Raw genomic sequence first — 13,977 nt, 5'->3', positions numbered from 1 at the left:
GAACACGGCAATGAGAAGCAAATTCACCTCTCTTCAGTGTAGAGAAAAGTCTGCGAAAAAGAAACTATCTTTTCCAGAAGAACAGTAGATATAGTTTTTTTTCACTTGGTATTATTCAGCCTATGTAATTTTGGAGCTTTTCTGTATCTTTTCTGTATCCTTTTTGTTAGTCACATTTAGCTAACTGAAACTTTTGCAAGAATCTAATTTTCCGATTTGCTGTTGAAAGATTTTCGCTTGGATCGTTTTTGCAGATACGCTTTAAAGTTTTCAATAAATTTCAGTCTTTGTATGAAATATTTCACCATATAATTTTTGATGGGAACTTTTTGAAGATGTGTCAGAAACTGCAAAACATATATTTCTTTCTTTTAAAGGTGTAATTTTTATCATATTATTTCAAGCTTACAAATTTAAATCACTCAAGAACATTTTTAGGCAATTTTTGCACGTTTTTTTAATAAGAATATTGTCTATGAGAATTAAAGGGTGTAAATCCACTAGATTGTAAGATGGGAAAATACTTCACAAATGAACGTATTTCTGCTCTAGAGACAAAGACATTTGCTGTGAAATCACTTTAAAGCTGTCTGGAATATTTTCTAGAAAAAACTACACATGAAAAATAGAAATTATGCTTAGAATATCTCACCCTTAGTTTTCGGGAAATTCCTAAGAATACTTTACTGCCTGCCAAAAGACACTATTCTTACAAAAAAAGTGTGTACTAATGTACTAACATATTCATGAAATGTATATAAAAAAACTAAACTGTAAATAGATTGAGAGTTTTAAATTTATAATAAAACAAGGATATAAAGTGATCAATGAATCTTTTTGGAGTGGATAGGGCTTTCATCTAACTAATTTCATCAACTTTCATCTAACATCTTTAATCAACAATACTTATGCTTTCTGTTAGTGTGATCTGGTAATTTATGAACTGAAAAAAAGCGTGGAAGAAAATGGGTCAATTTGTTTATATGACTGTTCTAATCCTTTTCTTTTTACAGATAAATGAAAATCTAAAAACAAATACACCGAAGGAGTTGTATGGATTTTTGTTTGGTAAGAGGCTGGATCTATTGTTGATGTGGATTTTGATTTGTCACTTTAAAGACTTTTGTCATCTAATTGGTTTTCAGTAAGAATGAGCTTTATAATACTTTCACGTACACGTTTTTTTTCTTAAGCATAGGGTTAATTTAAGCTGACGCTGAGCTACGCTTGCTAAAATTTCTATTGTTGTATAACAGTAAATCCATTGTATTCGAGCCAAAATTCCAGACTTGTTATGCAAATGGAAGAACGTGTATATAAATTTAGCAAAACAGAAGCAAGTTATTATTCATAAGGCATAATCTGAGATCTTTTTGGATATCAGACAGAATATCTTTTCTCTGATATCTATAAATTACTATCCAACACCTATTTTTTCAAATAAAGGTATTTTCATTCTTTAAAGTATGCTTTAAGCATGCTTTTAAAGCCTTCCATATCATTCTCGTAAATATCATTCAAGTATGCTTTCCAGTGCATTCTTTTCCTTTGTATGAAATATGCTTCAAGTATGCTTTCGATTACATTATTTTCTTTTACATGAAGTATGCTTTAAGTATGCTTTTTTCCCAAACTAATGTGACTTCAGAAAGTGCTTAAAGCCTACTAAAAGTGTTCCAAAAATGCACAGCTTTAAGCATGCTTTCAAATGTGCTTCAAGTAGGCTTTTAGTATGCTTATTATGTGCTGCTGAAGTAGGCTTAAAGCCTGAATAAAACATACTTCAAGTATGCTGCATTTTGGTAAGGGTATGTACATTAAATCGTGCGTTTTTTTTCCAAACAGAATTTAATTTTGCAGTTTTCACCAAATCGGCAAAACGCAAATATTCTCAGGTTGGTCAATTGGTCTTTTTAGGGCAAAATAGGCTGTATTGTAAACAAAAAATTCTTTCAACCGCAAAATTTAATTCTGCGAAACTTCTAAATTTCCAGCTGTGAGTCGCAAAAAAATCCTTCCCTTAAAGGTAGAAAAAAAGAGAAATGAAAATATGCTTCAAGTATGCTTTCGATTACATTATTTTCTTTTACATGAAGTATGCTTTAAGTATGCTTTTTTCCCAAACTAATGTGACTTCAGAAAGTGCTTAAAGCCTACTAAAAGTGTTCCAAAAATGCACAGCTTTAAGCATGCTTTCAAATGTGCTTCAAGTAGGCTTTTAGTATGCTTATTATGTGCTGCTGAAGTAGGCTTAAAGCCTGAATAAAACATACTTCAAGTATGCTGCATTTTGGTAAGGGTATGTACATTAAATCGTGCGTTTTTTTTCCAAACAGAATTTAATTTTGCAGTTTTCACCAAATCGGCAAAACGCAAATATTCTCAGGTTGGTCAATTGGTCTTTTTAGGGCAAAATAGGCTGTATTGTAAACAAAAAATTCTTTCAACCGCAAAATTTAATTCTGCGAAACTTCTAAATTTCCAGCTGTGAGTCGCAAAAAAATCCTTCCCTTAAAGGTAGAAAAAAAGAGCACGAAATTTGAGAAATTGTTTTGTCGATTCTTCTTTGTCTCATCATAAGAGTGTCTCCTATCTATATCATAAAAAAGAAAATTGAAACAAATTTACAGTAACACTGCTTTGGGATGGAGAACGCGGCTGGTCTATCGCATCACTAATTATTATATACAGCTTAAATTATGATACCTCCATACTTCAGTAGTGGTAAAACAAGCTGAAAATTAGATATTAGTATAAATAAGTTTTTCTCAAATTGACATGCTATAACAAACATCTTCCTGAGCAAAGTGCTACAAAACATTAAGCTTTTATTTCCACAAAATGGAGCAGATGATTCCTGGCCCAAATGAATGGAGTAATTCAATGCGCGGAAAACTACGAGTCAATAGGTCGTCGCGTTCTCCCAACAACTATTGAAAATTTTTAACAAATAAAATATATAATGTGAGATTATAGAAATATGTACTAGTTATCGCATGACTTCGAGTGCAATACGAGAAATATTTTACGAGTTCCGAGATTTTTCCGTAATATTTTTCCGAGCCTTTAGGCGAGGAAAAATATCGGTAAAATATCGAGTATTGCACGAGAAGTCATGTGATAACTGATTTATTGTCGACTCAAAAAAATTGTCCTGATATAAATTTATTTTTGTTTTTGTTTTAAAACTTACTTCTGCCTTGCTTCTTTCTTCTGTGTAGTTTCGAATGTTTTTATTCGAAAATCTAATTCGAACGTTAGATTCGAACAATAAAACATTCGATATGTTCCCGCCGAAAATATTCACACAAAAACAAAACAGAGAAGTATTTTCGATTATTTTCGATCCAGAAGTTTTGTGTTGAAGAGAATTGCAGATTTCAGAGATGTATTTGAAAGTTTCTAGATTGATAATTCAAAATGCAGATGGTGTACAGTATTGTTTCAATAGAGAAGAAACCCTTCATCATTGGATTAATCAGATTGATAACATTCAGTCTTTTCCTATGTTTTTATTTCGATGCATGGAAAAGAATAGCAGCAGAGGATGAAAGAAGTTCCATGATGGAATGTATGTAATGGTAAAGAACAACATTTTTTCAAGAGCAAAACAATTTGGATACTTTCTTGATTATCGTCAAGCTTTAAATGTTTCGAATTTTAGAAGGAAGATGTAAATGATTGTTGAGTTGAAAAGTCAAGGACGTACCTCGTCGAGAACGAGAATTAGGAGAGAACTTTTATAAAAATCACTCGTCACTTGGTTTAATACAAGACATTTCAGTTCCCTTGCTATGTTATGAGAAATCTTATTGGCAAACATTCAAGAATCTCAAGTTTTTTTGTATGCATTGATAAAAAACTGTTTATCACACACGGACGAATTTTATACCAAAAGCTGAAAATATTTGGGTGGTCTCAAGTAGTAGTAGTTTTATAATTTCTTAGTTCATCAGATTTGATTTTAGTGTCTTTTATGGAAGAACTCCAAAGTAAAAGTTAATCTGAAAATATTTTTGTTGCGTTTTCCCTTTGACTCCCAAGTCAGTTTCTCCGAAAGTCAGTTCTTTTCGGTGGTTTTGTTTTGATTTTTCTCCCGCCGCTTACCCAGTCCCCCAAAAGTCAACGCGGTCATATTTCCAGACTAGAGAAATATGAAATATCGCAAATATCTCGATGCTCTCAACCAATCAAAACGCTCATATTTTTTTGGGTCGGCAATAAAAAAGTGATAGCCAGACATTGTAACCAAAGCAGACCAAAGAAAAATAAAATGCAATGAATAAGTCTTTGCTTTAGGTGCTCTGACCAGCTGAGCTGACCAAACAAGACAAGAGAAATTCAGTCCAATGGCAATTGGCAATGGCTTTTCCTGTCATTTATACCATTAATAGCTGTTTTCTAAAAAGTTGTAATGTTTTGTAGGTAAATAGATTCCACAAATAGTCATTAGTTTCAGCTCATATATATCTAACATTGCTTTAGCAGTTACATTTTCTATTTTGTGTCATATAATATTTTTGACGCCATTCCCCCATCCATTTGCAATCTAACTTTCATGAAAAGGTTGTATGCAGTTTGTTTGCTTAAGATATTGTTGTTGTTGTTGTTGAACATTGGATTGGTTCTATTGCAATTTTCGTTTGAACTTGTTCAATTGACACCATCTGGATACAATGACATGATGAAATTCTTTCATACTAAAAAATATTAAGAAGTCTATTGGTACATCTATTGTCTATCAGACATCAGACAGCACAGGTACTACCTGTCATTACCATTTGATACTATCATGTGCAGATGCTCGATCATAAAAAAACACGACCTGACGTATGGATTCGTAACTTGGAATAAAAGGTAGTCCGACTTCAGCAAACCCGATTCGGAATAGGTAAAGAGATTTCTCAGCAAAGTCGACTTTTATAAAGTCAGTAATGTAAATACAGTTCAACACTTTAACTTAATTAGCTTACCTTTTCTAACAGAAGCTTTTCCAATACAAGATTCCACTGCTCTTCAATTCAAAAACTAATTGAAAATGAAAATGAAAATGAGGACAAAAAGGGCGCCTTTTTTCAATTAATTTTTTTAAACAAAAACTCGAGTAAGACGAGTAAATTACTGCCTATTACCCGAGTAACTCGGGTTCTTGGAGACCAAATTCGTACCCAGTTTCATTTTTATCTCAAGTGTCACACCCGTCGCATCTGGGAAGCGGCCTGAGACCGAATTCTTAATTACTCGAAAAACGCGTACTTTTCGCGGTTTTCGGGGGTATGTCATTTTGCAAATTTACAAAATTACAAATTAAGTATTTTATTTAATATCACACTGGAGAATGGACGTAATACAATTTAATAAAGAATTCTGCTGTTCGAAATGTTTTGCAAAATTTACCAAAAAATTTAATGCTCAACGGCACTACAGGAATGCTCACGGTATAACGCAGCACCAGCAGCCACCATTATTAACAGCAGAAATATCTTCTCAAAATGAGCTTGATGATAGACTGACAGACTCCGACACAGAAATGTGTGAAGATCATCATTCTCTTGAAGCAACTAAAGCAAACGAAGCTCCTGACATTGAACATGACATTGATCAACTCATAGCAGCTACTATGCGGACGCTTCAATTCAGAGAAGAAGATGACGATGAGGCAAATTCTTCAAGTGATCAGAGTGACGGCGAGGTACACGAACTTCCTATTGATGACGATTGGGTATTCGACGGATCGAAAATATCAATAAAAGAGCATGCTTCTTCTATGTTAGGTATATATGATTTTATATTTTTAGCTTTAGCTTTAGTGCTTTAGGCACTAGTTAGGTCTCGAATAGTCCGACCAGTATCATCTGCCGCCGTTATAGTCCAGCGGCCGAGGTAGTGAATTGTGTCACTTCGTAGGGCACCCCTTAGATCAGGGCAAATTTTTGATATTATGCTCCTAATAGGGTGTAGAATTGACAAAAAAAATTTGCCCTTCGAATCTCCTGCAGTTTTCGAGTGAATTTATTTTTAGTTAATCGATAGAACTTATCAAGGGTCCCCCCTTTACTAACGGTTTTTTCGAAGTCTGAAAATCAAATATCTGATGCTACCAACTGATTCAGCTTGAAAAGTAGATAGAGAAAATGGGGTTATTTTTTAAGTTTCGACCACCTGGTGCCGAGAAATGGCATTTCTAAGGCGAAAAATTGACGTTTTGGGCGTTTTCCGATGACGTCAGCATTTTCCTAGAAGCAGTTTCAGAAAAAATCGTTCCCACGGCTGGATAGCCCTGGAATTTGTAGTATCCAAAAATGGTATGGTTTGTTAACTTTCTATGTCTAAATCTCGAGATAATTCATTTTTAAGGTGGGTAAATATGCTGAAAAACTGCTGACTCAGCAGAAAATATCGATAATTTTCAATATTTAAACCAAAATATCTCGAGATTTTGACATCGAAAGTTAACAAACCATACCATTTTTGGATACTACTAATTCAGGGCTATCCAGCCGTGGGAATGAATTTTTCTGAAAATGCTTCTAGGAAAATGCTGACGTCATCGGAAAAACGCCAAAAACGTAGATTTTTAGCCTTAAAAATGCCATTTCTCGGCACCAGGTGGTCGAAACTTAAAAAATAACCCCATTTTCTTCATCTACTTTTCAAGCTGAATCAGTTGGTAGCATCAGATATTTGATTTTCAGACTTCGAAAAAACCGTTAGTAAAGGGGGGACCCTTGATAAGTTCTATCGATTAACTAAAAATCGATTCACTCGAAAACTGCAGGAGATTCGAAGGGCAAATTTTTTTTGTCAATTTTACACCCTATTAGGAGCATAATATCAAAAATTTGCCCTGATCTAAGGGGTGCCCTACGAAAACCATTTTTAAGGCCTTTTCTGAACCTTGGACACTGGCCTATTAAGGGGCTCATTTTCAAGAGTCTGAGAATTATTTTCTTTACTTTTTAAAGGATTTACAGTACGCCATCAGATTTCGGACGAGGCAATGAAAGATCTCTTAGCTTTACTTGAACTGCATATGCCTAAAGAAAACAAAGCTTTCAGGACTATTAAGGTAAGTTATAGAAAAGCCAACTATTGATCATTGCTCGAATTATTTCATTTCCATTTGACGTTTTGGAATTGACTTTCAACTACAGTAATGTAATGAATTGGTTTTTGTATGGTCCGATATTTGTTTGCCTTGCATCTACAGCTTGAAAATATTAAGTTTTTAGATAAAAATGTATGTATATTACAAAGATTTGTTCTTATAATTTAAATTTTCGTTCAGCAAATGGAAAATAGTCGCAATAAATCTATTGAAGAGGAGAGCTATAAGTTCGTGGAGTATTACGAAAAATGATGATATATGAATGTATTATTCTTGTTGAGAAGAAACCATCATTAATTAACTACCACTATTTTGACCACTTATCTCCTTCAACCAGCCATCAGCCAGCGTATTTCTAAAATAAAAAAAGTATCATACTTGTCAAATAATTGACATAATTTAACCCTAACACTACTTCTATATTGAAACACTTCTGTCTCAGGAAACAAAAAACATGATTGATTTGATAGATATCTCACAAAACTAAGGCTTGTGGTCCACTTAGCTTTTTTGGTCGCCCAACAATTGACGATCTACACAAAATCACTAAAAGGGGAATAGTTTAGAGAAGGCGTGATAATTTCGGGTGGAGTAAGCAGTGATAGAGGTGTTTACAGTGTTTGCTTCAAACTTCTACCGCCACTTTTTTCCAGTAAACCGCCCTGACGCCCTGACTCTGTGCTTATATATTTTCCCGCGGTTACTGGCTTTACTTGAGAAATTGAGAACCCGAGTACTTTCGAACTAACGAGTTACTCGTTTTACATAAGAAAATTGGAAACTTGAGTGTTTTCGAACTAAAGAGTTACTTGCTTTACGTGAAAAATTGGAAACCTGAGTATTTTCGAACTAACGAGTTACTCGCTTTACGTGAAAAAATTAGAAACTTGAGTACTTTCGAACTAACGAGTTACTCGTTTTACGTGAAAAAATTGGAAACCCAAGTAACTTCGAACAAACGAGTTTCCTCGCTTTACGTAAAAAAATCGTGAGCTCGGGTTTTTCAAACCAACCAGTTTACCCGCCTTACGTGAGAAAATATAATTAAAGACTTTCGGTAAGATTTTGTTCATTCTTAATAACGTGGAATACTCGAAATAAACTTGAACTCTAAAAAAAGATCTCTGCTGCAAAAGTCAAGTAACTCAAGTCATACTCTACTTACCTTAAAGGAAGAAATTTTGGCGGAAATAAAATTTGGCGGATTTGGCTGAAATCCGCCAAATTAAGTTCGCGCCAAAATTTCCCTTTTTCCGCCATCCGCCAAATTAAATTCCCGCCAAATTAAACATTTTGAAAATATGATGTCTTTTAAGGTGTTTTTGCTATTTTTTCGCTGTTTCGACGCCATCTTAAGGTTAAATTTTTAAGCGACCGCCAAATTAAATTCCCGCCAAATTTAGTTTTTTCGTCCATCCGACAAATTAAATTCCCTCTGAAAAAACTTTTTTGGCCATCCGCCAAATTAAATTCCCTCCAAAATTTCTTCCTTTAAGGTACTTGACTTTTAATTCGAGATGGTTTACCAGAGAACAGGAGACTTGTTAGAATTTTATGTCATAATTTCCTCAAGAGTTTGGATCAAAATATTGAAAATTTAATTTTTCAATTCAATTATCAGTCTTTGACCCAAACATTGATTCTATCTTTTCAAAACAATATGATTAACAAAAGTTTTTAGAATAAAAAAAAGTTAATATTACACTGGATTAGTCTATTTGTTTACAAGAAAAATTGAAAACTTTTAATAAAATAAGGTCCATAAAGGCCCTAACTACTCTTGGATACCTAAATAAATGGGGGTTCAGAAAAAGCCAGGTGGGAGAATTTCTCAAAACTTAGGTAGGTAGAAAAATGTCCTGGGTGGAGAATTGCAGCAGAATTAGGGCAAAAGAGGAGACTTTCAAAAACATTTTCACAAAAATTAATAAGTGGGCGTGTTACCTCTTTTTTTAACTTAAACAATTGCCTTTGGTTTACTTATTATTGATATTATCCTTTTTGTCATTATTTGTTTCATCCTTTCTTTCTGGCTAAAGTTTTCTTGCAATAAGCACCAATTGCACTATTTAAAAGTACCGTTCAGCATATCCCGTTTGCAGTGTTAGCTTTTTATAGAAATTGTACATGTCAGGGTTGGATTTATGTAGTATTCAATGAATGTTGATCAATTCAACTTTGAAGTTTCATTTATTATCATTTTGTTTCTCACTTCACTTTTGGAAATGCTTTCTGCTGTCTTTCCCATGGCCATAATTGGTTTGGTTAACTTAACCTTATAATATACCAAAGTGCCAAAAATACTAGTTCTCGTAAGGGTTTACCCAAAAAGTATAATTGTAATAATAATAAACTGTTTCTCAACAGAGAGGTGATTTGTTTTTGGACATATTTTCCATCGGCTTGCACAACAACATGTAAGTTATATTTGTAATCATACATTTAAACATGATAGGTTTTGTCAAGTAATGACTTTGAATGAATTTTACATAACAATTGCCATGTTTGATAAAAAAATTCATTGATGATGTTGTGTTTAAATAACAGTTTCAAGCTTTTTTTAATTTTCATTCGCTATTGAAAGGTTTTTTCTAGTTTTTCAAGTATTATTGCGGGTGTGTTTTTTAAAACAAGTATTTAAAATAGACCACTTGCAGAACATACTTTTTCAATTTCAAAAATTATGACTAAAACATAACGTAATCAAGTGAATTTTCGCCATGTTGTGTTGTTACTGTTACTTGTATGATAACTGATGATGGCGTAAGCCGAAAAGCTTTTTATACAATTTTCAAATATATTTTCATAACGTAATCACTCCATAAAAAATACTGCAGCAAATTTATTGAATAAGAATGAGGGTATTGCTTTCTGCAAGAGGACTTTTGACAGTATTTTTGGTCCTCAAGACTTAAAATTGAGAATTTTCACATGAAAAAATGGCTTAGAGGAACTTCTTCTTGGATTGGCTTGAAACATTTGTCTTTCAGCAGGCTAAAAAGTGCCATAAAAGTTACATTTTATTCAAAGTTTGAAGTTTTACAGATTTTCTGTTTTGTTAAGAATTCTGTGCGAGCATAAAGTTTCAAGAATGGTCCTTCCTAGAATTTTTAAAGACATCTACTTTCGCGAAAAGGGCCAAAGTTCGCGAAAATTTCTGCTCGCGAAAGTTTGTACGCCTAAATCATTTGATTGTTTTTTGTTCTCTTTGCGAAGTGAACAAAATTTTATAAATTGAGAGCAGTTTCATTGATTTGTCACACACAAACACGCGCTGTAGTAAGGTGTGTGTTTACAAAAATAAAATGTCTGATAGTGAAAGTTCAGAAGAGCAAGAGAAGAAGAACTGCAATGGAAAAGCACGAAGAAACCTTACTGGCTTTGCAGTTTGGTTGGCATTGGACTGTCCAGAAATGACGGCCCATAAATACGAGCACTTCATCTGCAAGAAAATCATGACGAGTGGGTTTAACATTGCTACGTGTACCGTCCTTAACGGAAGAGGTAAACTTTGGAAAATTTCCTTGTCACATGTTTTTGAAAAATTGCCACACGTTGTTACAGTTAGTTACGCCTTGTTTCAACCTGTCACAACTTTTAGGAGAAAAACTTTGGAAAATTTTCTTGTCACATGTTTTCAAAAAATTGCCACACGTTGTTACCGTTAATTACGCCTTGTTTCACACTGTCGCAACTTTTAGGAGAAAAACTTTGTAAAATTTCCTTGTCACATGTTTTCAAAAAATTGCCACACGTTGTTACTGTTAATTACGCCTTGTTCCACACTGTCGCAACTTTTAGGAGAAAAACTTTGTAAAATTTCCTTGTCACATGTTTTCAAAAAATTGCCACACGTTGTTACCGTTAATTACGCCTTGTTTCACACTGTCGCAACTTTTAGGAGAAAAACTTTGTAAAATTTCCTTGTCACATGTTTTCAAAAAATTGCCACACGTTGTTACTGTTAATTACGCCTTGTTTTACACTGTCACAACTTTTAGGAGAAAAACTTTGGAAAATTTCCTTGTCACATGTTATTGAAAAATTGCCACACGTTGTTACCGTTAGTTACGCCTTGTTTCACCCTGTCACAACTTTTTGGAGGAAAACTTTGGAAAATTTCCTTGTCACATGTTTTTGAAAAATTGCCACACGTTGTTACTGTTTATTACGCCTTGTTTCACACTGTCGCAACTTTTACGAGAAAAACTTTGTAAAATTTCCTTGTCACATGTTTTCAAAAAATTGCCACACGTTGTTACCGTTAATTACGCCTTGTTTCATACTGTCACAACTTTTAGGAGAAAAAGCATGCGAAATTTAATTTTCAATTATTTTTTTTTTTCATTTTTCTTAGGTGCCAGCATCGAGAAAATTGTGGAATTTTCCTCAAGGCAACTGTACATTGTCTTGAAGGACCACAACCTTGCCGAACCTTTGCAGAAAATAATACTGAATAAAATGCGGATTGACCGACAAAAGGCCACAGAACAAGGACAACAAGTAGACGATATCCCTGTGGACGAAAACATAAAGCCAGCTAATATCTATTTAGCAACAAACTGTTTTGGGAGAAATATTATCGAAGATGGTATTCATCAATTGCGCCAATTCACCGTCGACTTCAGGCTTCTTGAAAAGCATTCAAATGGTATGAACTTTTCCTTAACTTTTACGGCACTTGAAATCATTTTTTTGGGTTTAGAATAATAATGCTACCATGTTAACCTAAATAAGGCAGTAACGGTGTATCTAACTCTCTATTTTCTTTTACTCACTACTAGCCGCCCCGCCGGGATTGCACGGTTTGAGGCCGACTAGCAAATTATGCAAAGGTATCGATGTTGTCAAACGAGTGATGCAAGAGACAAGTTGCCGCATGCACAATGGGACAAGCTCACAATGCACAAGCTCATACCAGAGTCCAAATCCACTTATTATTCTTACAAAAGTGTCAAATCATTTGTGCTACGGATGTTCAAGAATCCTTACGTTGCTGACGGGCTTGCTCAATCGTACTTTGAAGTAATTCGCTTGTTGCAAGAACCAGACTGCCGTATTCTGCCCAATTTAATTGTCGATTACAATTATGTGGAAGTGAAAAAGGGCTATTATTTCAACATCAGAGAGAAGAAATTCGAAAACAACCCACAACTGAAAGGCTCTCTGCGCTCCTTTGTCAATTATGATCACCGTGCTATTCCAAATCCGAAGCCCTTTATCGAAGGTATGTTTACTACTCTTGTTAATCCTTTTTATACTTCTTCTGTTGCACACTTGAGGGTCGTGGACATCATTTCAGTCAACAGTGGCGCCATCAGGAGTAACTCTCATTCCTTTTTTTCAGGCATAGAAAACAGCTTCCCCAACCCGGCAATTAGAAAGGAGTTCTTGGTCAAATATTATCAAATACTTCTCCACCAACAGTTTCCAAAGAAAGAGGCAAAATTGATATTGGTTGACCCACCCGACAGTGGCAAGAGCAGTTGGTTCTGTCCAATGGAAGGTGAGCTCCAGTTAAACCATGTTCCCATTCCGTCTCTATCCTCGTGTCTCAACAGAATTCAAAAGATAATTTTACTTTCATACTAGGACTCGTCCCATCGAAGTTCATCAGCTGCATTGTCCCTGATGGAAGATTTTCGGCAGCTGATGTCAATAAAAACACGCAAGTCATTGTAATGGATGAATGGACACCAGAGTCATTGTCCTGTGAGGATGCTAAGCGCATCTTACAAGGTAATAAGCTCTAAGCTTCCGATCCTTTCCTCAATCTTGTTCTTAATTACAACATTTAATTTCTTCCAGCACAGTTCTGTTGGCTGTTTTGTTATTTTTTGAGAAAAATCCTGAGCATGGCCAATCTTGTTTCGGTTGTTTATGATCCATTTGTCTATCTTGTTTTTTTAAAGATACACGAGAGCGTCACTTCCTGCCACTACAACAGTGGCTTTTTTATTACAACGAATGAATTCCCAGACTTTGGCGGTGGTGACGATGGGCTGGCACTAAAAAAGCGTCTGGCAATTTTCAGAACGGCAACGTTGAAGGAAAAGAAAGATCCTGCCGTCAGCGGTAAGTTCCATGCCAATAGAATTAACTGCAAAATGTCCAGGGTCTTTATTCAAGAATAAATATTTATATCAACCGTTTTTACTATGACAATAGGCTGTTTGCGTTCAGTATGCTTGTATATTTTGAGCTATATCCTTGTGATGCAAATAATCTCTTCATGAAGTTGTACTTCACGTTTCAGCTTGGTTGAGGAGGAATTGTATGGAGGTTTTCCATTGGGTCGCAGAGCAAATCAGGGACGAGAAACTCTTTGCAAACGACATCGAAATCAGAAAAGACAGAGAAGGTGCCATATATAACGACTTCGACAATGAGGATCCCTTCCAGTCCGACTAGATGTTGAATGATTTTCACTTTAAAATGTTGTGAGAGGGTGAAACTATACGTTACAACATGTGATAATTCTTCAGAGCTTTGTGATAACAGATGCGGATCTAGATCTTGACAGTTTTTCTGCCTAAAAGTTTGTGACATGGTGAGGTAGCGTCAAACTATATGCTACAACATGTGATAATTCTTTAGAAAATTGTGATAACAGATGCGGATCTGGATCTTGACAGTTTTTCTGCCTAAAAGGTTGTGACATGGTGAGGTAGGGTGAAACTATATGCTACAACATGCGGTGATTCTTTAGAGACTTGTGATAACAGATGCGGATCTAGATCTTGACAGTTTTTCAGCCTAAAAGATTGTGACATGGTGAGGTAGGGTGAAACTATACGTTACAACATGTGGTGATTCTTTAGAGACTTGTGATAACAGATGCGGATCTAGATCTTGACAGTTTTTCAGCC

The 13,977-nt window shown here is 34.8% G+C and overlaps 1 protein-coding gene across 1 annotated transcript; it reads left to right on the top strand.

Moving 5' to 3' along the window:
- The first annotated feature begins 12,010 nt into the window (after positions 1-12,010).
- On the top strand, positions 12,011-12,861 carry LOC136804844 (uncharacterized). The gene is made up of 3 exons (XM_067061364.1): positions 12,011-12,335; positions 12,456-12,614; positions 12,701-12,861. The coding sequence occupies exons 1-3, from the start codon at positions 12,011-12,013 to the stop codon at positions 12,859-12,861; spliced, it is 645 nt and encodes a 214-aa protein (XP_066917465.1).
- Positions 12,862-13,977: the final 1,116 nt, after the last annotated feature.

The sequence above is a fragment of the Clytia hemisphaerica genome, unplaced genomic scaffold, assembly GCF_902728285.1.
Source record: "Clytia hemisphaerica strain Z4C2 unplaced genomic scaffold, Clytia hemisphaerica genome assembly, whole genome shotgun sequence".
In the NCBI taxonomy this organism is placed as follows: Eukaryota; Metazoa; Cnidaria; class Hydrozoa; order Leptothecata; family Clytiidae; genus Clytia; species Clytia hemisphaerica.
The sequence above is the reverse complement of the archived record's forward strand: the minus strand, read 5'-3'. Positions and strand labels throughout refer to the sequence as shown.

What these genes read in the sequence shown, in the direction of transcription:
- LOC136804844 (XM_067061364.1), top strand. Translation starts at nt 12,011, where the DNA reads ATGCACAAGCTCATACCAGAGTCCAAATCCACTTATTATTCTTACAAA. An exon ending in TCCGAAGCCCTTTATCGAAG is followed by an intron (nt 12,336 to 12,455) that starts GTATGTTTACTA and finishes CCTTTTTTTCAG; the next exon opens with GCATAGAAAACAGCTTCCCC. An exon ending in TTGGTTCTGTCCAATGGAAG is followed by an intron (nt 12,615 to 12,700) that starts GTGAGCTCCAGT and finishes CTTTCATACTAG; the next exon opens with GACTCGTCCCATCGAAGTTC.